General features: G+C 34.9%; 1 protein-coding gene across 1 annotated transcript; it reads right to left on the bottom strand.

The window, feature by feature from the left end:
- Positions 1-146: 146 nt before the first annotated feature.
- Positions 147-6620, bottom strand: LOC131850116 (uncharacterized). Its single transcript, XM_059200284.1, has 4 exons — positions 6509-6620; positions 6182-6424; positions 5447-6127; positions 147-271 (listed from the first exon to the last, which is right to left on the bottom strand). Exons 1-4 carry the CDS (start codon positions 6618-6620, stop codon positions 147-149), a joined length of 1161 nt encoding a protein of 386 aa, XP_059056267.1.
- Between the last annotated feature and the right edge of the window lie 20955 nt (positions 6621-27575).

The raw sequence follows: 27575 nt of genomic DNA, 5'->3' as shown, positions 1-27575 counted from the left end.
CAAGTATATACGTTTGGCAGTTGTAATTACTCTATATAAAATTCTCGCTTCTGATATGCACTGGTCTGGATTTAATGTTTTTTTTTATATTTTTATTTCAGGACATCGCAAAGAAATACCTTATAAGGCTATAATACGAGCTTTTGTTATGCCATATTCATCTTGAGAGGATTATGCTGTAGTAGAAGATATGGCAAATGGTTATATTCTTCTTTAAACAGTAATTCATAGTTGCATACAGTCTGAAAATGTTGTATTACATTTCCTTGAACTGGAAATTGCGATGTAGCTACATTAGTTATCAGAATTACAATCAAAATATTTATTAAAAAATTTTTTCTGTAATATTAGAACTATGATAAAATGCACTGTTTTTTATTTCTCTACGTAAATACTATAAATAAGGTGTTAATGTTATCTTAAATGATTTTAAAAAAGAAATATTTAATCGTTGGCTTTGGCGGCGTAGTTTTATAAATTGTTGCATGGCGTTGTTTGTTTAAACAAAAGTTTCTATATTCTAATATAAAAATCGTTGTTTATATATACATTACATATATACTACTGAAATTTTAAATTGAGACTGACTAAAAAATAATAGTATGTAGCCAAACTCTACTCATGTAGCTACCCAAACTGGACGTTAGGGTTACTGATCAAAGATATGACGTGCAGAAGACGCCATAAGATTCAATGTAATTGTAGATGTATACATTGCTGAATAAATTTTTGAATTATTAATTATTATTAAGTAATAGAAATATTTTTATCCTGTACATTAGGCAGGACATTGTTAAGTTCCTTTTTAAAAATCTTCTTGCTATATTAACTGTATTTGCTTATATTCCCATTAAGTATATATATATATATATATAGAACTAGTTATATTATTATATTTTTGCATGTTCTGGGTCTATAGGAATACTTAATTTATAATAATTATTAAAAATGTGAAAAAAAAGGTAATGATATTTATTACTTGTAACCCAATCGCGATTAAATAATAAAGGAAATTTAAATGAGATTTTATTGAAGTTCGTTTTAGCGAAGATACCGCAAAAAGTACAAACAGAAAATCCGCACTAATAAATTGGCAGTTGAAAATTAAAAAAAACTAACGGGTATTGTTCTGTAAAAACATTCATCTGACATTCCAGCTGTAAACACGGACATAATACCGGGAAAAAGGAACAAAATACTTGTCAGTAGGCAGCGGTGAGATTAGAGTTCCGTGTACACACACGGAATAAAAAAAAATACTCAGTTAAACAAGTCTTCACTAATGAATGCGAATGGAAAACGCAGTGTCGTTTTTTTCTCGTAATCGGTCACAAAAAGCAAAGTCAAAAACAATCAAAATCATTTACATATGTTTCAAATAGTATTTGCTAGAAATAATTTCTGCCATTTATGCAAGTTATAATAATAATCTCAGGACAATTTACACAGCGCCATTTAGATCCAAGTTAAGGTAGCTAAAGCTTGTGTTATGAGTACTACATAACTGATACAAATACATAGATATATTTTTTTCGTAAATACATTCATATTATACATAGAAAATACCCAGACCGATACAAGCATTATACTCAGGAATACAAATGTTTGTGCCGTGCGAGGAATCGAACCTGCGACCATCGGAAGTAAGACGGTGTGTAAACCACTAGACAACCGAGGTCGTACATTTCCTATATTAGTATCCCTACTGTTTATTTTTAATTATTAGGCTATCACTCTCTGACAAAGTATGTAGTCAAGAATAACTATAAAAGTAATATTATTTTTTTGTAATTATAATAATATTTGTATTATATTTTATATTAAAATATGCAGAACCCTTAACTTAGCTACGACTAGACAATAATTTCAATGTAAGTGTAGAAATCCGCAATATGCGATGCAAGGCGTGCAAGACGCGAGTAGAGACACTTACTGTTTTCGGCTCTTCATAACTTCAGCATTCTGCTGTGTAAACGTTGCACGCTAAATTATAGTGCAATGTTTTATTCTATTTATTAATTAAATCGGCCTCGGTACTCTAGCAACCAGCTTTAGCAACCGTTTTACTTCCGATCGTGGGTTATATTCTTGCGTATGATGTAACGATGCGTACATTTATATACGTGAGCATGATTCTTTCCTTGATCTATATAATATGTTATTTCTATCAGTTTTTTAATACCCATAACACAATGCCGCCGTGTAAATCCAGGGTTATTACTTTTATTCGTTAGTACAAAATTATTTTATTATTAACTCCGAAATGGCTAGAAACGATTTTGTTGAGATTTTATAACATCTATAGCTAATGTTATAAATAGTAACTTACTCCACTTATATTCTACGCGGACAAAGTCATGGGTAAGACCTAGTCCAGTAAAATAGTAAACCGCTAACTGTCTTCTTATTTTTTTATCAATAATATGTATTATCCATCAATGATACACTTAGCACTGAATAATTGTTGAAATTAAAGAAACATTAGTTTGTCGCACGTACAATTGTAATACAGACAGACGCACTAGAGTGGTCGGATTAAGTCGAGGGTCTCCTAAAGAGACAGCATCCTGAACAAGTGCACCTCGACATAATCCATTGTGGTGGCATATTTTAAAATACTTATTAAACCCGTCGTGGTTTAGTAGTTTTTTATTTCGATTTAGACCGTAACTTCGAATCTAGTATCAACATAACTCACAAATGTTAAAAATAACTGTATTTTATATGAATATTAGTCGTTATTTGTATGTATATAGAAGTCAGGGATGAAGGGAATTATTAGTAGTGGCTAATTGTCCCAATGTAGCTTGTCACTTCCACGCGGTGCCTTAAAACATGGCAAATTTCTATTGAATACTTCAGGATGGGCTAACTGTTTTATTGGTAGTCCTATCATCATATTTTTAAAGTACCATTTTTTTTTTTTTTTTTTATTGGGTTGTTTGGGCTATTGTCAGATGTGTAGCACCTGTAGCACTGCGACCTACAAAGATCTATTGTGCTCGCCCTTTTCAGAGTTCGCTACCTAGACCCGTCAGGGACAAGAATTGAAGGATATTCTTAGGAGCGATCGTTTTTATCTCCTCGGGAAAGAGTGTAAACTTTCCAAAGGAGATATTTCGTTTATGCATGAGTGGGCTACAACCACATAGGATGTGAAGCGGCGTTTCCTCTTCAGTTTGGCAGAATCTGCAGATACTCGTCGTGCATAGGCCTAGCTTAGCCATATGCTTGTTCAATTTGCAGTGTCCTGTGAGGGCCCTAGTCATCATGCATATGTTGTTTTTACTCAATAGCAGTAATCGATTGGAGTATTTGGTCGAGAAGCCCGATATAAGGTCTTTTGAATGTATTAATCCTGGCATTTCTTGCCAGTGATTCAGTGCTTCTCGTTTGGTTATTAATTTGAGATGTCCCAGTTTTAGGCAACGAGGCACACCACAGAAGGGTTCGGGGCCCAGTTGGACGGTTTTTGCCCCTAACTTTGCCAGATGGTCGGCATTCTCATTGCCTTCAATATTTGAATGCCCGGGGACCCATCTCAGAATAATATTATTTCTGCTTCCTACTTCATTTAGTAGCAGGATACAGTTTCTAATAAGTTTAGAACGGATTTCGTACGAGTTAAGTGCTAGTAGAGCAGCTTGACTGTCCGAATAAATGTATATGTTCTGATTGATGTAGTTGAGGCTTAGGATTACTTCCAGACATCTAATTAAGGCGTAAGTCTCTGCCTGAAAGATTGAGGCGTATTTTCCTAAGCCTATATAGTTGCAGATTTTGGGTTTTACACCACATATTCCACATCCTACATCATCTCCTATTTTGGACCCGTCTGTAAACCAGACTAGGTCATGCTCTGAGTGAGACGGTGTATGGTTATTTTGCCATTCGTCTCTTCCAGATATTTCGATTTTGTAATATTGTACAAAGTTACACTCTGGTGCCATGTTGTCTTCAGGCATTCCCAGAATAGGATCACTCATAATCGAGTCTTGTATAGTTTTTATGGCCAGGGAATGCCAAGATATCCTCCTTTGGGAACTTATTCTGAGCATATTGGCTTTCGCCTTTTCCTGTATGAATAAAGGAAGGGGCGTCAAGTCCAATAATGCGTCTAGAGCTGCTCCCGGCGTGGTGCTCATGGCTCCTGTAATAATCAGACAAGCAATTCTCTGTAGGCTGTTTAGCTTGGTGGCGGCTGTGGATTGGAGGGTTTTCCTCCACCAGATAGCGCAGGCATAGGTGGTAAGCGGTCTCACCACTGCTGTGTAAAGCCATAGGGCAATTTTGGGGTTGATTCCCCATCTGGGCCCCGCTACCCGTCGGCTTATTCCTAGGGATGTTTTCGCCTTTTGAGTTATGTTGTCTATGTGTGTGTTCCATGTCAGTTTTTGGTCGAAGGTTACGCCCAGGTACTTGACTTCTTTGGAGCACTCTAATATTCTTCCATTTACTTTAGGCATGACAAGTTTGTCAAGTTTCTTCCTTTTTGTAAACGGAACAATTACTGTTTTATCAGGATTTACTGATAATTCATTTTCCTTACACCATTTAACTATGATGTTTAGTGCTCTTTGGATGCGGTCTGATATTGTTGTTGCACAGAACCCTCTGACCATGACTACTAAATCGTCTGCGTAGCCTTGTACCTCAAATTGGTTTTTGGTCATAACATCTAAGAGCTGGTCTACCGTTAGTAGCCACAGCAGTGGCGATAAAACGCCTCCTTGAGGGCATCCTTTGGTAGGTCGGATTTCTAACGTACTATTGTGAAGAGTAGTTTTAATGGTTCGATTTGAGAGCATTGCTTTGATCCATTGAGTGGTGGTTTCATCCACTTTCTTGCGGATGAGTCCCTGTGAGATGGTCTCTATGGGCGTGTTATCAAAAGCACCCTCAATATCGAGAAATACACATAGAGCTATTTGTTTGTCCTCAAAGGCCTTCTCGACCTTGTCGGTGAGTTCGAGCAAGGCGGTCTCTGTGGAATGTCCCTTGCGGTAGGCATGTTGATTCCTGTGCAGGGGAGCATTTTCGAGGATTGTAGCTCTAATGTGTTGGTCCAGAACCTTTTCCATGGTTTTTATTATGAAAGAGGTTAGGCTTATAGGTCTGTGAGACTTTGGCTGCGAGTAGTCTCTTCGACCGGTTTTCGGTACGTAGGTAACTTTGACCTTCGTTAATGGTTCTGGTATAAAACCCCAGGCAAAGCTGGCTCTAAATATTCTTACCAGATAGGGAGATAGGATGTCAAGCCCTTGTTGTAACAGGGCCGGGAAAATTCCATCTTCTCCCGATGATTTATATGGCTTGAAAGATTTTATAGCCCATATAATTTGTTTTGGTCGAAAAATCCTCGCAGCTCTGTTCCACGCCTCATGGTTGGGCTTTTGTAGATGTGAGCTTGGAGGATTCTCCTTATCTCTTGAGATATGAACCGAACCAGGGAAGTGGGTTGTAGATAGCAGCTGTAGAGTTTCTTCCTCTGATGTCGTATAGGTACCATTGGGCCTTTTCATAAGTCCAATTTGGTTATTTGGCGCCTTGGCAAGCATTTTGTGTAATCTGGATCCTTGGGGAGTCTGAGTTATCTCCTCGCAGAAAGCACGCCATGATGCTCTTTTGGCTTTCCTAATTTCGCAGTAGTATTCCGTTTGGGCTTTACTATATTGGGCCCATTCGAAAGGTCCCTTTTTAGCCCTGTTGGATAATTTGCGAGTTTTCTTCCTCAGCTTTTCTAGACTCTTATTCCACCAGGGTGTTTTACATTTGGCGGTTTTGGTTTTGATGGGACAGTTGTTCTGGTAGGCACTTGTTATGCCACTTAGAAGTATGTCCACAGCGAGTTCTAGTTCTAGAGGAGATTTGATACTCTTCGGAAGGTCCGCAATTAGGCTTGTAAGACTGTCTCTGTATTTAGGCCAATCTGTAGCCTTTGGGTTTCTGTAGAGTATGGGGTTTGAGTCTGTTGCAGCCTCAATTGTGAATCTGATGTGCTTGTGATCAGACATGGAGTTCTCATTGCTGACATGCCAATGAGTGATATATTCGGCCAGTTTGTCGGTCGCGAGTGTTATATCTAGTACCTCTTGTCTTGTGGCAGTGACGAACGTCGGTGTGCACCCTGTATTTAGGATTTGAAGACAGTTGGTTAGTATAAAATCATCAAGTGACTTACCTCTGGTGTTGATGTCAGAGCTTCCCCAGTTTGTGTGATGGGCGTTTGCATCGCAGCCCACGAGGAGTTCGGCCTTGTGCTTACGGGCGTATTCCACCACAGGCTGTAGGCCGGTTGTCGGGTCTTTGATGATTTTGTTGTTTTCATCATGTCCAGGTAGGTATGCAGAGCAGACCAGTACTTTTGACCCTGTGCATCCAGGGAAATTGACGAAGGCTGTCACTAGGTCATCTGTACATAGTTCTGGAACAGTCAGAAAATCTAGTTTCTTATTAAAAAGAATGCATGCTCTAGGTTTAGTGCCAGTGGTATTAAAAAGAATATTACCTGAGGCATTGAGGCCTAAAGGCGTGGCTTTGTTGAGCCATGGCTCTTGTATCAGAGCAAGGTCCAGGTCGTTTTTGCGGAAGAGGTTTTCTATGACCGCTGTTGCTGCCATAGCATGATGTAAGTTGACCTGGACAATGTTGGCTCTGATACATTTCTTGCGTGTGGGCGTGTTAGCAGCTTCCTTTCGCCTTCCCTGTGGGACGTGGGCGTCCCTTTGGGTTGCGATTGGAAGCTGTGGCGCTCCTGCCGCGATCTTTCCGTCCCGTCTTGAAACTGGGGATCCTCGTCTGCGAGGTCCCCTTTGGCTGGGGAAAGCTGCCTCTGGCGGGTTTGGCGTTGGTGTCTACGCCCTTCGCCGCTTCGGATGGTGTGGGTATTTCTGTGGCAGATCTTCCATTACCGTCCGAAGTAGGCTGCTGTGTAGGCGTGGAGATCCCCTTGACCCCGAACAGGACCTTTTTAAAGCCAAGGTTGACTTTATAGTCCTGTGTTTTGAGGAAGTCAACCGAAGGCTCGTCCAGAGATACGGTCAGGACTGTACCGTTCTCTTCAGCCTTACGGTTGAGTATTTTCCACAGTTCGGAATTTAGGCAGTCATTTTGGGACTTCAGCATTCTGAGTGCCTCATCGACCGACCTTGTCTCCGAACTGGGGATGAAGGCCGTTCCAATGGCTGGTTTGGGCATCGCTCTCTCGTCCAACACAGAGAGTTCTGCGTCGGCCCAGGGTTTTAGGGAGGGCGTTATGCTCTCCAGCCATATTTTGGTCGGCTCATTCTGGCAGGTGATTAGCAGCCAACCAGGTTTGAAACTGCAACCTACAAATCGAGGGCCCTTCCCAGCTTCCGTGATTTTGCCAACTTCCCGGAGAACTGAGGAGCGCACCATGCTCATCATTTCGTCCGTCATTGGGGCCGTGTGTCGGATCCCCACTCGGAACGATTTGAGAGCGTCCTTATAGGTTGCAGTTTCCTCCTTTGCGTTTACGTTCGTCCCTGTAGTCGTTACGCGCTGCTTGGGTGCAGGCGTTCGCAACTGGTGGGCCGTATTCGTAGAGCGCTTAGTTGAGCTACTAGTGACACTTGTTGGTGCAAACACCATTGGGCTTGAAGAGCCACCTGGTGTCGCAAGTGCCTGGTATGTGACTCTAGGTGTCTGAGGTACAGTAGGCGCTGGTGACTTTGCAGTCTCCGCTGCCTGGGTACCTTTCCCGGTGGGCGTCGGCTGCGCCACGCGAGGCGCTTTGTGCGTATGCTCCTTTGGGGACACCTCCTCTGACCGTGGGCGCTTGATGGATCTTACCTCTGAGGGCTGGTCTCGCATTGGCTTCCGGCAGAGTTCTAAGGCTTCATCAGCCTTGATGTTGGCGGCTATTAACAGTTTTAGGCGTTTCCGCGCTGCTCCTGTTAACCTCCTTCGTTTTGGTTTTGGCTTTGAGTCCTTTTTGGGCGTTAGACCTAGGTCATCCGTCCCTGTAGGCTCAACAACCATCTCCAAACAGTTTCCGTCATCGGATGAAAGTTCTTGGCGTTCATTTTCGTCCAAGGTACTTCCTTCAAGCAGTTTCTCAATGTCATCGATGATGTCCATATTGTGAGAATATTTAAAAGTCGTCCACTCGATGTCCCACCCTCCTCGGAGCCCGCAAATGGGGATGCCGCAATGGCACCAGGATCTTCTCGAGTGGATCTAGGAGCAGAAAGGTGGCGTCTTTGCGCGACATCGGGAGTTCGGACAACTGCGGCTAGAGAACTTCCACAGTGCCTTACCCCGTCAGCATGGCCGACTACCTTCTCCGAAGAGACCTTCCCACTCCTCGCCGTGCTCCTGTGACGGTAAAGCACTGGACCATTTCCTGAGCAGTGGCTGGCTGCTCAGGCGACCGTTTCGCCAGAAATATGGGCCAAAGGAGGCGTGTTGTCGCCCGGAAGTAACTGCTCCGACCTCCGATTGACTCAACCTCCCAGGATCCCGTCTTCCCCGCTTACGGCGCTCAACTGCGCAGGCCTTAGCGCAGGTAGGTGCAGGAAGCTATTTAAATTTAATAGTATATAGGTAAATATATATAAGAAGGCTATAATTAGTTCCGGTGCTTGCCCAGGCACATTTTATTTATAAATACACTATTGATACAATATATATACATATGTGCTGCAGACTCACCTACTAGGTGCAGCTGATTGAAATAAATATGATAGTTTGAAAGAGAAGGAGGATATATTAATATAAATATGACACTACTTGTAAGTTATTTTATAATATACATACATATACTGTATACAAAGACCCTCGCTATTTATCCGGGCTTGGGACCGGCAACTTTGGAGGAGCGGATTTTGTGGTCCTCTCCAGCCGAAAGCAGGCTAGGTTAATAAAAAAAGTACCATTCAATACCATTTAATAAAAAAGTATACAGAACTCTTAATAAAAGTCTATTAATCTTTTGTACTTAAATTCTATTCCTAATTGGAAATTAATATTCGTTCTTGGCCATTAGTTTGATGGGCCATGACTCCCATCAAAAGAAACTTTGAGGTTTCAGCGGTTTTTTTAGTATAATAAAAATATATTCTAATTAATATTACGTACTTCATTACTGTCTTTATTACCGATATAAAAGATAGCATCGTTTTTATTAGTCCGGTGTAATTAAATTAATAAACTTTAAAGGGACATTGTCTTTAATTTTTTGAGTTTATTATTTAATTGAGATAGGCTAGCTTTACTCGCGACGTTGCTTGCATGGAATGATTTTTAATAGTTGTTTCATCGTGATAATTCGTTCTAATTTATGATGTTATGTTTACAAATTCCTTTGCAGACGAAAATGTGTAAGACATGGTAGATTTAATGTCTACCATTTTCAACAACATCATTAAAATAAAAATATAATAGTATTAATTATGAAGAACAAAGACCATAGTAAATTCTATACAAGGTCAAACTGCTTGCTTTGTAAGATATGTTTCAGTTGAAAGATATGAATTCTAAAATGTCATGATACGAAGGTATACTATACCTTTCAACTGTTATGTTATATGTTCTAACATATTGGCATAACATGATAGCTTGATGTCGTGATGCGATGTGTATAAATAACTGTGATCACTTAAAATCGTGTAGGCCGTTGATTTACTTTCCATTCCAATTACAAAATCTTACGAATATTTAGAACGCAATTCAAAATGTCCTTCTAGCACAATTTAAGCAATCTTAGTAATTATAAGCTCGATCCGTGGATAATTTGAATAAAATCTCTTTGCAATAAAGGCTGGCTTTTTCATTTTTTGTTGGGTGCAAAGAGCGCAATATACCAGCTGAAGTGCTCTCTCAACCGCCCTCGGCTTTTTAGCTCGCCTCGAGTTGAGGCCGGACGAGCTCTAAACAACTAAGGCCACTTGAGCAACTTGCACGGCGAACGTTATATTACGCCTGTTATTTATTATTTTCGATGTAAAAGGCGATAAAAAAGTTATAAAGATTATTTTTTGTTTTCAGTGTGAGAACATCTTGTTCTATATTGACCAGAACAACCGAAAAAATATGTTTTCGTTGCGAAAATACAGTGGAAGGATTCAATTTTATTCGACAAGTATGTGTGAAAGTATATGTGGAGTTACAGAATAAGAGGCATGACATCGAAGCTTATGGAATGATAACGTATGACTGGTGTCATGGGTATCATAAGATAGCGTGATGTGTGTTAAATTATTTTGTGATAAGGAAGTATGTGATATAAATCAAACTTGTGACCTCTTCTCATGAAGCGTTTATTGCAACAACCATTGTAACGTTTGGCGTCAATCAGTGGATGTTGCGGAGGGCGCCTCTAAAATTCTTTGAGCTGTGTAGCTTACAGCAGATTTTCTATTGTTTTAAGATGTGTATTTAGGCGAGCAGCTTCGATACCATTCGAATGACATGATTAATATGTATCTAATACTTATGAAATAATTTTTATCATTATGGTCAAAAGGGTTCAGTCCCAGGTTTTTTTATGTACAAATCTTTTAATTAACTGCCAAATACGAGTTCTCTGTAGGGGTAACCCTTATTACTCAAATTGCTAATACTCTTTCAATTTAATTAAAATACGATATTAATGATCTTGGTTAAAATACACAGATCCATCGAGTCTTAAGCTATATTAAGGTTGTGTTATGGGTACTAGACAACTGATATAAATATTACATATATTATTTTTATAAACAGATAGATAATATACATGGAAAATACACAGGCGAATATAGCTATAATACTCATAGATATAGTTTACATCGTGCGAGGAATCGAACCCGCGGCCATTGTTAATAATACGATGTACTTAACCGCTATACCATTAAGACTGTCATTGAATTACCTATTACTACTCGTGCTCAGATTACATAATTGGTACCTAGATTAGGTACTAATCCACAGATGTAATCAAAATCGTTTGTTTCACAGATTACCTATTTAGATATTATTCACAGGCTCTAAATAATCCTCGGATTAGCAAGCATTCATTAATGTGAATGTACTTTTAGGTAATCTATATGTAAATATAATCTAGGCATTACAACAGAAATCCTAGAATTTGACGTTTAGTATTTTTTAAATATAATTAATGGATATAAAAAGTGTGCATCTGTGTGTGTGTTGGTAACCTTTTCGTGATTAAGCGGCTAAATGGATCGTAACAAAATTTGATTAAATTGTATTACTAAGAAAGGTATTATCTATCTCAAAAATCATTTAGAAAGGGTGAAATAAGTGTTGACAGCAATACATATAAAGTTATAGGTAACTATTAAATGAATACAAGGAAGTGAGCTCCTTTGCATTTCAACAAAATATATATTAATCAAAGGATGTATTATAAAATCTCTATATAATTAAACAAGTGAACAAAATATATATCTCACTGAAGACAAAAGCCGATGAATGATATAAACGATCCATTCGATCGCTATTACAACTCATTCGCTCATTCGCCTTTGTCTCCGTCTCATTCAGTCAACCCGTCATACTGTAATGTAATTTATCAAGGGGACGATTCGACCTCTTAAAATTGAGCACGAGTGTACACACCTAACCGATATTATATGTATTATTATTGCTACTCGCTGTAGACAATTTCATTACTGTTATTTTTTTTTGTATGTTTCCGTTTTACCCAAAAGGTTGTTTAAAGGTTCTTCTTCTAAAAAGGTTTTTTATATTTTTTTTGAGGTTTTATGTACTATTTATGTAATTAAATTACCAAATAACCTAACTTTGATGGTCATTGGTAACATATACATTAATAGCACTAAGGACATCGCATTGACATGTGACGCCTTGGATGTCACTCATATATTGCCATTTCGGAGAGACGCCTCTTGTCCTATAATTTACAGAAGCCTCTTTTGTGTACAGAAATGTCTTTTAGTCTTTCAGTTTTTGTAATGTCCCACCGAACTGAGAAGTCTCGTTCTCTTTTAAGTCCGCAAATGAAATTATTTCATATGAATATGCCAATAATTACGAGTTGTTTTTTGTTGAGGTTGTTATTGTTATTGAGGTCGTTACTGAAATTTGGCTCTTATACTGTAAATTATAATACTACTACCACCTAATCATAGACTGCTGATTTAAACTTAATGTTGATACTGAAAGCTACTTTATGGTAGCATATGTTATCATATTATAATACTACTTACAAAATAATAACGAAACAATAGTCTTTATGAATTCATTAAATAATAGTAATACTATTATAGTATTCGTACTATTACCAACCATCGAAGTAAGACTGCATGCACATGATTCGAAATACTCGATTTGTCCAGCCAACCGAAAAATGGGATAAGACGTAAAAACCAAATAAAATCGCTCTCAATTAACTTAATTGCGTTTTGTTAGATGAAGTCGGGACGTTCCGATTGCAAATGCCAAGTTTATGACCCTATGAATGGTAATTACGAATTACCGACCGAATTTGGGATGGTCACTCACGTGTGGGTCATTGATCCAGATTTTATTATGACCGGGTTAATAAGAGCATAAGGAAAGGAATATGTGTTAAGTACTACAAAACCATATTATAAAATATCTCGCACACTTAATGATAAACTACATTTTTATTTTTATAGATTAGAACTTTAAATTTTTAGATATAAAGCGATTTCCCAATTTTTTTGTTTTCAGGTAATCCAGTATGGTATTAAGCTTACCTATTATCGTATCATGATTGCTTTATTTGGGAAAGGCTTCTGTTACTGGCAGCTTGTCTACTTTTTATAAACTTTATATTTTTTATTTGGCACTTTTGACGAACTAATAACAGCTCCAGCTCCGCTCCAGTAACAGCTTCCATTTCTACTATTTTTAAGCATACCATAATAACATTGAATTCATATTTTTTTTTGTCGCCTAAATTCTGACAATACGTTGTCATATCCCGTAGTATCATTCAGGCGTTTATAGTCTAGGGAGAATTAAGACTTAAGAAATATATGCATAACAATTATAATTATACAAAAGACTTACTTATCTCTAAATCTATATATATACATATAAATATATAGATGTGAGGTAAGTACAGAAGCAGAAATGTATTCTGTTTTTGGCAACAAAATAGGTAGGCAGTCTAGAAAGTTTGGTATTGTCACATTTTCATTATATAAGAAGTATCGACTATTATTACCAACTCGCTTGCAAACTTATGAATATAAGTTCGCAAGCGAGTTAGTAATAATTGTCGTCGATATTTAAACTCTAAGCGATCTTATTACATAAGTCTACAAAGTTGAAATTCAGTAAACATGGTCTGAAATTTGTTTACCTGATGTTAAATAGTAACCATCACATATCATAACAATAATAACCCAGAATAAACCAGTGCCATTAGATGCCCTTTGTGGTTTAAGGTTTAAAGCACCGCCTTAATTTCAATGGTCACGGATTCAATTCCTCAGACGATGCAAATATTTGTAATTATGAGTATGGCTGTTTGTATTTATCTCGATATTTTCTGTATGTATATATTTAAGTATCAGTATATCAGTCGTCCAGTACCCATTACGCAAGCTTTGCTTAGTTTGGGACTAGACGACCCTGTGTAAATTGTATAGGGTTATTATAGTATTAATAATCAGATGTAGAATGTTATCACTTTGTAGGATAAGGATTATCCTTATGAAGAGCCCGCATTTAAAAATTAGTGCATGAGAAACCGTACACAATCTTTTTTATTATAAAACGACTAAAGTTATTTCATAGTACAATATACATAGTTTCATAGTACATAGACTAAAGTATTTTCATAGTAGTAGGCTGAGAAATAACATATAACAACTAGGTACATAGTGTGTTGTTTAACGGTAATATCTAGTCTTAGAACTCAATATGTACTTGTATATTATAAAAAGAATCTATACATGAACATGTTAGGCAAAACTTCGTACCTCTTTTAATGAAATATACATGGACAGTGGGGTATGATTTTTGGGATAGTCAAGGTTTATATGTAGAACGAGGATAGGTACCTAATTAAATCTTTTTATTATGATGTTAATCACTAAATTGAATTAATAAAAAATAGATAAATAATTGAAATACACACATATATAAACTAGGCTATATATTCCTTTGTATACAGTTATTTCGAAAATGGAACCTAATCTTCAATAAAGAATTTAAATGAGTTTAGATTAAATTCTGACCATTGATCGATTACGGGTTACTTTAATGTGTGTAATAGTGACTTTGACAGTCAATTACCTCGCAAGTAATCAAGTTTAAAGTTAGGTAAACAAGTGACCACTATAAATTCTAAATTTCACTATCCTAATAAATTGAACGAAGCATTCTTCAGGAGAACAAAGTAAAATAATTAGGTAACAACTTCCACATTTTATTGAACGAACTTTAACAAAACTATTTTAATGGAGAATGTTCCTGACGTCCCATCTTTTGCTTCAAACTTGATTTGTTACCGTCCTTATTCAGCTAAAAGGAAAACGTTTAAGCGTGAAAGAGTCAGGTGTGTATAATCAAAAGGCATCGAGAAGACAGGAAATTGAGTGGACCCTTTTCACTTTAACGCCAAACCCCACTGTGATGGGTAAGTAGATAGCATTAGGTCATCGCCTCCAAGTAATTTTTAATTTGACAGATGGTCTCATCGTATTTGTAATACCTATTAATTTTGATAACTACACAAGCATATGTCCATGTGGCTAGCCTGCTATGTCGTTTACTAAACTGGAGGAATTACAAGTCGATTGTAATTCCTCGCTGGGCTTTGAGGAAAGTATATACACTTTTCTTGAAGATTTCAATGTTGTATTAGTAGTGTTCTGTGTTATCCTTAGTTTTGTTTATATATATCGATGATGTTTGTCATTTTCCAATATATAGGCTGCCAGATTAAATTACATAAAAAAATAGCAATATACGACTATAGGTATTCCAAAACAATGCAGTGACAACGAAATTAGGTGCTCGTTACCATTAATTTGTGGGTGACGTCAGAAGAGAGCAACACGCTGAGATAAAACAAGCGGGCAGCTTCCGTTGCGGGTCACTAATTGTTTTTGTGCCGCTCCTAATTATTTCCACTTGATGGCTTTACAAAGACAATCGTTGACTGGAAAGGGTGGCGAGTTGACAACAGAGGTATGCTCGTGAATAAGATTGGGACTTTGGTGCTTCGTTGTCAACAGGGGATTTTAATGTTTTTCACGAGTACAACTTGGTTATATGTTTTATTTTTTAGAGAAGGATAAATTTTATGTTTATTATTTACGAATACAACTTGGTTCTATGTTTTAATCTTTTTAAAGAAATATATTATTTATGTTTATCACACACAATAATTTACATTAGCACTGTAGTAATGTGCTAGTATATTAATACTAGTATTACAGATAGTGAAGTGAATATATATATATTTGAATAAGAAATTGTGATGCTGTGTATTACTACTTCTCAAATCGATGTGATTTGAGAAAGGTTTTCTAGAGTACCTAATATAGGATACGTATTATTTTAGTATAAATAAAACTCACAGAATTATTAGCATTCAGCCAAAGGCGAGGTGAAGTTATAGTAAAATAATAAATATATTAATATAACTTTACGACTGTAATCACAATTAGAATATTTTGATACTATTTAAAATCGTAGTGATTAACACTTGAGATATTTTGACATTTTCTATATTTTGCTAAGTATATTTAAAAGAAAACAAAACCTTGCTCCGCCTTATCGTGGGTCTTGTACTCACCTTTATTATTATATTGTAACGTCTATAAATATATAAGGTACATGATTGTATAAATGAATAAATAGATAAATATACTTTGGATCCAGAGCAGGCAACTGCAACCCTACAGCCTTCAATGATAGTAATTTGATTCAGAATTCTCTCTCTCTCTTATACTTCTCTCTCTTATATATATATATATATATTATTTTCTCATATACAATATATGAAAATAGGAGTATTCCAATTTTCATATATTATATATGAGAAAATATATCAGAAATATATACTGAGACATAAATTTTTTTAGTATTAGGCAGATTCGAATTAACGACCTCTGTATTTTATTTTATTATGTTTTATATTTGTAACATAAGTTTATTTTATAACTCAGTCTTAGCGGATGCTAACATTATTGGATATTCTCTCTCACAGGAAATAAAATGTGCAGTGCAGGTAAACTAGAATTCTATTTTTAAGTCTAAGAACATTGTGGTTAGAATCTTGTATAAAATCAAATACCATTTTATTTTTATTTATGTCCATTTATATTTATGACTCTAGTGATGTAAACACCGATGGCAAACTAAATTAATCCGATAGAAGGCGGTAAGCTCGCTCCCAGTCACTTTAGATTCTTATAACGCGCTATGTTTTCGTTTTCGATATATAGTATATATAAGCAGTAACAAGTTTGTAAGAGTCGGCCTTCAGTCGTTCCATAAATCCTTCCGCGGGTTTTGGAGTGCCACCTGCACTCGCCCACTGTCGCCCTGAAGCTGTAAAGGCCAGCCGCGACCAACAGCATTTGAATAGTCCGAAATAAAATATATGCTTTACCTGTGTACATATTATTAAAATATATTTGTGGTAATTACGATCCAATTATACCTTATCTTGAAGTAAATAGTGTTTTATTTCTCCTGACGTGAAAGTGTATTTTTGAAGGAACGGCGACTGCCTCATCATCATGTTCACCATTTCTATAGTTAGTAATGTCTTTGACCATCCTATCTGGAATTACAATATTGAAGGTATTACATTTAAATAGTGAGGTGGGTATTTCTACTGAGACTATATCTGGTATATTATTACGCTACAGCGTTGCGCTTGCCGCATCCAACGCAATAAAAATGCAAACTTGTCAACGCGTGTTATTTCATTTTTGTACGTATACTGTAATTTAATTCAACATCGTGACAGTTTTAGGATTCGCGTCACTTACGTTGCACACGAAAGAGTAGTCATTTATAATTAGTTTTGTAAATAGAGGATACAATAACCAAATATTAAAATATATTACGTCATTAGAAAAAAGGCACAATAATCCGTTTATATCGACGGGTGAATGATCAAATTGAGGACAAAGACAAAACAAATATTAGAGGTGCCTACAGTATACTAAAAAAAATCACATAATAATAATTTTGTAATTTTTTATATTTCTCTTTTTCTTATTAAATTTTGCTCTGGATGTACTTTTCTCTAGAACTGCATTCTTTAGCATACATGTTGAACTATATTTTACAACCATATTCTGTGAAAATTTCATACCAAATTATCCAATGTTTTTACTTCAAATTTTAGAACACAAACATATAGACAATTTTTACTTCTCACATTAAAAAGATGTTATTAAATGTAAAGATTTTTTAAACTATAAAAAAGATAAATATTTAATACAGATAGTAATAAAACGCTTAGAATATTAAATTTTAAATATCAGATATCTAACCTTATTGGGCGGTAATCTACGGCGTTATAAGCCCAAAAAGCTGGAACTAATCGCCGAAGAGAATTTTCAATTTAACCTGTAATTTACATATTCAACGAACGCCGGTACCTTGATGGCTTCTCGACCTATGAATTTACATCAAAAAAAGTCTACACTCCCAGCGTCCTAAATTAAAAATGTTTTTTTTTTTATTATTTATAATACATTGATTTGACTTTCATAAGCTGCTTGAATTTTATTTCCTTATAATGTTGAGATATTTTGAATAATAAGAGTGAAATGAGAACGTTATTTTCGGCGAGTTTGTAAATAACTAAGTAAACCCCGTGCTTCCACTCGTAGTTCCCACAAGTGGACATGCCTGTTAGTTTCATTAAATTTTTTTTATACCATACACCAGGTGATGGTGATTGTTTACCGCCACCAGTGAGCACCCGTAACACGAAGGGAATTGCAAAGTATTTGCCGACCTTTCAAGGAAGGGGTGGGAAGGGAATGGCATTACAAAATCAATTGAATGGAGGAGGATGGGCGTCTGAATATGTGATAATATTCTGAAAAGGCATACCTTTTCAGAATATTATCACATATTCACGAATCAGGAAATACCATAGTATTTCCTGATTCGTGCTGCACTACCAAGCGTGGTCATACAGCGCGCATACTATACTACTATCTATTAATAATTATAAAAATATTATATTAAAAGCAATATCTTTTATAATAAGTACATTAATAAGGACTTGCAGAACCTGTTAGTTTGTTTTTGAAGTAAAGAAAAACTTTTTATAGGATATACCGCAATAATATTCAAATAGTACCCTAGACATTTGAAATACGTATCTACTAACGCTCTTAACGTAATACAAAGTCGCAACTCCCGGGTTCCTTCGTAATTAGAATTGCCGACCGAGCACTATTTATTTGGCTCCAATTTAATTTCACCACTTCATCCCTACGTTGTGACACTAAGGGCCAACTCACATAGCATGCAAATGGAACAAAGGCTGTGTGAGCCTTCGTCAATAAGTGGATTATCCAACACTAAAATAATTTTTCATTTTCTTTTTTATTTATTTAATTCATCTAAATATATATAACTCAAAGGTGACTGACTGACATAGTGATCTATCAACGCATAGCCCAAACCTCTGGACGGATCGGGCTGAAATTTGGCATGCAGGTAGATGTTATGACTCGCTAAAAAAGAATTTTGATTAATTCTATCTCCAAGGAGATAAAATTAGAGATGAAAGTTTGTATGAAACTTTATCAATTTTAAACTGATCGGGCTGAGACTTTGCATGCATAAAGCTACTATGACGTAGGCATCCTCTGAGAAAGGATTTTGATAAATTACACCCCTAAGGGGATAAATTAACGCGAACGAAGCCGCGTGCAGAAGCTAGTAATATATATACGTTATTGCTTAATAATACATGTTAAGCTGAAATATTAATATTATGGTATCTTTGGTCATGTTACATAGACACACATATGACAATATTGTATAAAGTATTGATATTAATTATTTGGTATGAATAGATCTTATTATTTTATATGAATAATAATGTGTATATGATAATTAATAGCCATTTCCTACTAATCATTCCATTTCATAGCCATTTTATACTAATCCAAAATCGGTCTTTGTGTTACTTGAATAAACGCTAGCAAAGAAAATAATAAAGACCAGACTATACAGAGGACTTCATAGAAAATTCTATTCCAAATTTCATCATGATTCGTAGCATTACAAAGGGTAAAACCGTAATAAATTCACGAATTTATATTTGCCTAGTGGAAACATTTTATGTTCTTATATTCTTAGTTAATTTATTACTTCGCACCACTATTTCGTGCGATGTGCATCAGGCTTTATGGCGACATGGGTACAAGGAAATTGTTTTCACGGAAATCTAATTAAAATGTGTTTTTGAGAAAGCAATTGGTGTGAACGGACGTCAACCTTTGTTAGATGTCAGTTTGATGAGGAGCAAAATTTAGAGATTGTATTTCACCATGCATCGTTTTAGGGTCATAGATGTGTATGTTATTAAGATAAATACATGGAAATTAACAAAACTGTAAATATGTATATGTCTATTTTGTAAAACGATATTTTTAATCAGGTATTAAAGACGAATAAAATACGAGTACTTACATATTAATTGAATATTTTTATACAATATTTCAAATGCCTTTTCAACTATTTAGAGAATTTATTTTAATAAAATTATTGGTCTTTCTTGTCCAGTGTAAAAATATTAATCAATTGTCTAATAAACTTATTGATATATCTTAAGATAAATAATATTTAATTATAAGGTATAGACTTATTTTAAATACTGCGCTGTCTCTTACTTTCATATTGTTCATCTAATATGAATGAACGTGATTAAACAGTTATATATTTTTTTTATTTGTGGTAAACCGATATGTGAGTAGAGAATAGACTACCTTAGTGGTATACAATCATATTAATATTTCAAATTTGAAAGTAGGTATCTTTGTACCGGATGTAGACTGTAAATATATCTTTAAATATATGAGTGATATCATAATATTAGCTTTGCAGTATATTAGGCATTAAGTTGGGTACGTCAGCGGCGTCCGAGCGAACATAAATCTTGGGCCGTCTTAACACCGATTTACGTCCGACTCACCGTTAAAGGATTATAGTATGACCACCATTTCAAGAATTTTAGGACATCCCGTTTGGAAATATTATTATGTCACGATTGAGCGTGTGACAATTGTATTAAAAATATATTTTTATATTCATGAGTGTATTTTTTAGTAAGTTCATTTCATTAATTAATAGATTTGATATTAGTTTGTTTAATCAGTAACGTAGTAGATACCGAACAGTCAACTTTAGGTTTGCTAGTCTAGTTTTATGTTATAGAATGAAAATAAATAAATAACATAACATATGTTACACAGTATGATGATATAGAGATAATAATGTCGAATTTTCAAATAATAATAGCAAATAAAACTTCAGATGTTACATATTTAAAAAAAGAAATGGGTAACCAGTGTAAAAAATACAAATTTACTCCACTAAGTAAGTGAGGATATCCGCTCACTTTATTTAATAATGGACACTATATTTAGTCCAAAATCTTACTGATTATGGCAACAGGTTGGTACTCTGTAATATTCTCTTATCTATGGTACCTTAAATATTACAGAGCAGTGTGAAGTAATCTAAATCTGGAATACGTAGCAAATAAATCCTATTAAACGCTAATAGTATATTCGAGCTACGAGTATATTTGATATTCTTAGTACAAAATATTCATTTTTTCCTAGATTTTATACAAAGTCTTCTATGTAGGGTATTTCTATACCTATTTCAACGTCAAGCAGCTTGCTTTGTTAGATTTTCGATCGAATAGTGAGATAAAATAGTGAAATTCCAGGATAAGAAGTATTAAATATAACTCCTCAGGAATGACAATGCATGGTTGGTATCATACTTATTCATATTATAACGTGTTATTGGTATATATATGTGACAATTTTTCACTTACCATCTGATGGTCAGCTTCTTTGATATTGTAATTACATAATAAATCTACCTGTTGGTAATAGAAGGCGTTTACAGTTCCCTATTTTCCAAGTTCTAAAATGAAATTAGTGCTGAAGGCACTCCAAACCACCGGAAGTACTTATGGAGCGACTAAGGATCAATTCCCTGACGGATAGTACTTTAGTCTGAGGCGATTGTTTATTATGTGAAATACTCTGAGTATTATTCTATAAGTGAACTAAGCATGTTATTACTGTGTGAATTATTACATAGTATAAAACAAAGTCACTGTTGCTGTCTGTCCGCCCCTATGCTTAAATCTTTAAAACTATGCAGTGGATTTTAAAGCGGTTTTTTAATACATAGAGACATTCAAGAGGAAGGTTTATATGTATAAGACATGTACACCCGTGCGAAGCCAGGGCTAGTAGCTAGTATATTTATTAACAGAGTGAGCTAATTTTGTTACGTGGAAAGTAAGCTCAAACCACTGCACCGGTTTGAGAAATTTTTGTACTGTTTTTAATATTATCACCTGGCGATAACATTAAAAACAGCTCTAACGATATATGCTGGCTATATAATGGTAAACGGTATACTAGACACTAGTGGAAGATGATAGTATGAATATGATGAGTTCAGAAGTGAGAATACATGATTTCTCACAAATTTTCTTTATATAGAGTCCCCTTCCACCTTTATTGTCCGATCGATTACCCGACCAATTCAAACGGAGATCGAAATTACAACGGCCTGAGCCAAGGTTCGAACTTCTATCGGTGCTGCCAGGCTAAAGTCCTTCAAGCGGGAGTTGGCCTTCAGCTTGTTGGCCATAAGTACTTCCGCGGGTGTGGAATGCTATCTGCACTCACCCCCTATCGTCCGGTGAAGCTGTAAAGGCCAGCTGCGGCCAACTGCATTAAAGTAGCCCGAAACAAATATGTTTAAAAGGTACGCTTATATATGTTACAGAAACTCGTAAAGTTATAACCAACTGAGCGAAGTCGCCGCATTCCACTAGTTATTTATAATGATTCATAAAAGCCGAGTTTCAATAGGCCATTATGTAAATTAAATAAATAATAGACACTAATTAGAACGTTATAAAGACCACGACTTAATTATTCTGAAATATTTTCAAGATAAATGAAGGACTTTCATCAAGAAAAGAAATAATTAAGCGTGCAGGTGTAGCTTGGCTCTTAGCTAAATTAAAAGTTTTCATCTGTTTCGTAAATAATTATGTATCATTAATATATAAATTTTGACTTTAGTTATGTTCATGTAATATTAAAATATGAAAGAGAAAGGAGCCTGTTAGTAATGCGGACTAATAACCCCATTGCTAGCAATGTACCATATTAGGTTCACCTCCACGTGGTCCGACCTAGAAATGGTCGTGATAAATGGTGAATTTACCACGATAGGCTAACTGACCTGATCTCAAGCTCATCTTATCATTCTTAAATGGTGCCCCAATATTTTACCTATTCAAGTATGTAGCACCATTCCATTATCAAATGCGGACAAATGGCCACAATTTGCTAGAATTTGCCTATGCAGGTCGACCTCCATGCGGTATCTCTTGGAAACATTCCTAGATAATACCTTATCAGTTGTCACTAAATTATTTGCCTGTGACTTTGTGTCCATATATATGTACATATATTTACAAATATATGTTATGATACACAGATACTTATGCAGAAATTTTTAACATTGTTTTTATATAAATTGTAAAAATCTATTAGATTTGCACAAAAGCTCCTCATTACATTTTCATCAGGTTTCAATCCATTATTTGTCACGTCAGCTGATAAATTCAACTTTTATATACTATGACATAACTAAATAAAAGTATTTCTTTTTTATATAAAAAGAGCGTCGTAGCTTATTACACTAAATTACTCCTAAAAGGACATGAGTTGATTTCTGGTCGTTGACTTTTGTAATTCATTGAGTGCAATTTAAATTTCTGACTGATTCTCTGGTGAAGGAAACACTGATCACTAAAAATTAATCCGAAAGAAAATTAAGCGCCAGGTATTTCTTTCAATCGATTGTTATATAGATACTGTATATACACGGGGTTCAAATGATTTTTTTTTCTTTGGTTATTGCAATTGCAGAGTAGAGATATAACTCGAAATATATTCTTATGTTATGTTACCTGATATATATTCATAGTGTAAGTTGTATGAATAATATGCCTTAAGGTAAATAAATCAACCGGTAACCAAACCAGTTCAACTCGGTGCTCTGAAATCCAGTTTCAGAAGCATCGACAGGACGAGGCTTAAAGTTATATCTTCGGCTTCGGGTTCGCATAGATATTATAGGGTTGTCACTGATATTTTTAGTTCTTATGTATCAGTTGGAATACCAATTTTACTTTGTTCTAAATGATATTATTAAAAATAGAGTTAAAATCCGTTGCATAATTTCATAGATCTAAGCGTACAGACTTTACTGCCATGTGGCGACCGCAGACTGGAAGACGCAGCGTGGGAAGGCCTTGGATAGCCATGGATGGCGTTGGATGCGAGTAGCGCAGGACCGATCGTCGTAGCGAATTTTGATGGAGGCCATTGTACAGCAGTGGATGTTTTCCGGGCCGAAATGATGAAGTGCACAGACTCTACAGTTTTTCTAGTATCAACCATGTACAAGCCACTATCGTTATTGTAAATATCTACACTAGGGTAAATCTCTATTTCTAAGAATGCCAACCCTATTCAACTTTGTCCGACCTGCTGCCGAATATCGCATTCTTCGTCCGACGTCAATTTGAAAAGTGGATAGTGGACCAACATTGTAGGTTGGAATAGTTTTCAGTTCCCCCGCAGTCGTTATGACGCGATCATCGTTAAACTTTTCACTACACGTGTGTTCAGTTGTGTTGTACTCGGATTGTCGTCATTGAGCCATTATGCACTAAACTACTGGAGAAGATAGTACGTACGACCGACTACTACTTTAATTGTATAAACCCATTATTTAGTATTTCTACAGCCTTTTTTCTTATTGATCGATATATAACCGACAAATTTGAACAGAAATGACCATGAAAATGACCATGAAAAGAAAATCCTTCAGTTTTAAGACTAAGTAAATACTTTGTTTCTTATATTTGAATTCTTAATTTCTTTCTATTCATTTTTCATTATTAAACTATTATAAGTACTTAGTTACTTTTGTATTAATTTATTATTAGAGACATGATAACTGAATTGAAGCTTTAACAGTTTAAGAGTTTAGTGGTTTCGAATGAAATTTTACGATTCACATTTTTAGTATCAGCTACAGAAACTTACCATTCGGTGATAAAATAGTATGTATAATATGAACTTTAGAATAGTATTTGTAACGTAGTAACTGAATGCATGGTATTGTGGTGATATCGCCGAAATTAATTTTGACTATAGCAGCGTCTTATCTATTTCATCCGTTTATACTATATCAATGATTGTGAGTTTATTTTATCCCTTCTGCTAGTTTAATGTAACTTAAAAGATAATGGAATACATGTTGTTTTATCACAGCTCACATGTAAAAGTAGTTAAACAGTTAAAATACATATATAACTTTTAAACATTTTGTGAGTATCATATACCTTAAAATTAGAAGTTAAATTTTTATTTATTTCTATCAGAAATTGGTACGAAGATACGTGTAGATAAATAAAAGAAAATACATAACTATACGATCGGTAAATATTACGCATACTTACTATAAGTACTATTAACATCGCTGTTCTGTCTACCCCATAAAGAATTATAAATTATGTATATAATCCTGTACGGATTATTAAGAAATGAATTGATAATTTTTATTTAATTCTATTACTTAGAATTCGAAAGAACACACAAAATACACGAAGCTGACTCATTAGCTTCATGTATTCTGTGTATTCTTTAAGTAAGGTAAGTGACAACTGTTCCGTATTTATACAATCAGCATCACAAAGATTACATCCTCATGCATTGCCATTCTGAAGGATTTAGGTACTAAGCTGCCGTATCCTGTATTTTCTCTGCTATACCATCCTCTAATTGAAAAACAGTTTAAAAAGAAACCACTTTACGGCTGACTGCAATGGATGACACAGAGGTTCACATGCTAAAGACATTATACAAAGTGTAGGTTTGTATTTAAAGTGTATGTGACCTTAGCATACTGAAAACTGATACCTATATTTTACTAATTTATTTAATATTAGCTATGCCCGCGTTTTCCTGAAAGAAATTTATAGACTATGTGTAATTTTGATGTATATATATATAACTCAAAGGTGACTGACTGACATAGTGATCTATCAACGCACAGCCGAAACCACTCGGACGGATCGGGCTGAAATTTGGCATGCAGATAGATGTTATGACGTAGGCATGCACTAAGAAAGGATTTTGATTAATTCTACCCCCAAGGGGATAAAATAGGGGATGAAAGTTTGTATGAAACTTTGTCAACTTTAAACCGATCAGGCTGAGACTTTGCATGGATAACGCTACTATAACGTAGGCATATCCTAAGAAGGATTTTGATAAATTCCACCCCTAAGGGGATAAAAAGATTTATACAAATTTTCATTCCCTAATGAAAATTTGTATAAATCTTCTTAGATTTTCGACTGATTGAACTGAAATTAAAGATTGGAGCTACTATGATGAAGACGTTAGGTTAAATAGCTTCGCTTTTATATTAAAAAAAAATAAAGTTAAATTCCTCGCAGACGAAGTCGCGAGAATAGCTAATAAGCTATATTACTGTAATATAGCAGTAATATAGCTTACTATTTTTTTTTTTTTTTTTTTTATACTACTATGGTGGCAAACAAGCATACGGCCCATCTGATGGTAAATGGTTACTAACTGTTCTCGCGAGTAACAAACATCCCCATCCATCTATCTCCATATAATATTAGTAAGGTAGTATAGTGAAATTACTATTAGTATTTATTCCAATTATTTTGTATACTATTCTCATTTTGTTAACGAAATGTTTATGTATAATGTATATATTGCTTGTTTTTATACTATATACATTTTTAGTATGTTCCATATGAATAGAAACGTTTCTAATATAGTATACGAGTTCGGTGAAACGTGTCAGAATGTGTGACAACTAAAGACGGTTAAGATCCTGTGCCCGACAGATTATTAATATCCGGCCCCACGCCTCACTAATAGACGACTCGGCTCTACCTAAAAGAAATTATATATTATTTCTTTTATGCTTTTCATTAAATGGCTGTTGTGGTTTAGCTGTTTGGCACACCGTCTTAATTTGCGGTACGGTCGCGAGTTAGATACCTCGCACGATATATTATATACTCAAAAATACAAATATTAATTAATTAATATACACCTAGAACTCATGTTCTAGGTGTTTTCTCTGTATATTTATTTAACTTTAATATACAAAAATAAAGTATACATATGGCGGACTTATATACATTATATACATATTTTGGAAATATATCTACAAAAAATGTATTCTAGTTTTTACATTAGTTGTCTAGTAACTGAAGCTCTGCTTAGCTTAGCACTATATGGTGAGTTATTAATTTAAAAAGAAACAACATTTAAGAAAACCTATATATTTTCTAGTCATTCGATTTTATAATAATATTCATATAAATTAAGAATGCAATAAAAAGCTCGTTGATATTCTAGTTCATCTCAGGACTATGATAAGAAAATAATGGGTACTAAGATAACATTAAAATAATGAATAAGCACTAAGTGAAATTGATTCTCAAGTGTATAGAAGTTATTGATAAGACTGAGTGCTTTAATAAATAATGGTTACTTAACATTCAGTTCAATTTTTAAGAAATATTATTTGACTATTATATACCTATTATATTTACGACAATTATTCCAAACGAGTATTGACTTCGGTGATATTGTTAACAGTTGAAATTATGATGGTATACATTTGGAGATGGTAGGGTGGTATTATGGTTAGGTATGGTAAGACGTGATAGGCTGATGGGGAGGGGAATAACGCCGTTACATTAACCTATATAATGAATTAGTTTAGTCTGTTAACGGTGTTTCTATCACCAGACACTTAGTTAAAGTTATAAATTGAAACACAGTTTTATTTCCATATATATTGTATGTCAATATTACAATTTTCAAGAGTTTCTATTAAAGTAACTAATTATGTGAATAGATAAATAAAAAAAGTGATTAGATTCGTTTTAGCATTACCACAGATAATATAATATTACATAGCTTTACTAACTCTACACGGGTAAAACCACGTGATTTATGTAGTAGAATATGCATGGTGCAGTTTGTGAATTAATTATGGTTACCTTTTTCCTTTAGGTCGATTATTTTCCGTGTTCATTTGTTGGTATTTTTAGAGAAATAATCATGATATTCTTAAATAGCAGTAGTAGTGCATTATATCTGTATAAAGTCGTTGTAACGTTACTTATCTAATCAAAATTATATCACTAATAATGTATCTAAATGTTTGTATAGAATAACAAACACTATCTTAGTTTTGTATCGATTACTCTTTCGAATACACCAGTATTTATCGATTAG

Source organism: Achroia grisella, unplaced genomic scaffold, assembly GCF_030625045.1.
Source record: "Achroia grisella isolate CSIRO2021 unplaced genomic scaffold, CSIRO_AGI_Agris_v1 utg702, whole genome shotgun sequence".
In the NCBI taxonomy this organism is placed as follows: Eukaryota; Metazoa; Arthropoda; class Insecta; order Lepidoptera; family Pyralidae; genus Achroia; species Achroia grisella.
The sequence above is the reverse complement of the archived record's forward strand: the minus strand, read 5'-3'. Positions and strand labels throughout refer to the sequence as shown.

Bases quoted from the DNA above. Each gene is read 5' to 3' on its own strand.
- LOC131850116 (XM_059200284.1), bottom strand. From the start codon at position 6,620: ATGGCAGCAACAGCGGTCATAGAAAACCTCTTCCGCAAAAACGACCTG. The intron at 6,128-6,181 runs GTAAGTCACTTG...TCCTAAATACAG, and splicing joins CTCTGACATCAACACCAGAG to GGTGCACACCGACGTTCGTC. The intron at 272-5,446 runs GTTCGGTTCATA...CGCAATTTCCAG, and splicing joins ATCTACAACCCACTTCCCTG to TTCAAGGAAATGTAATACAA.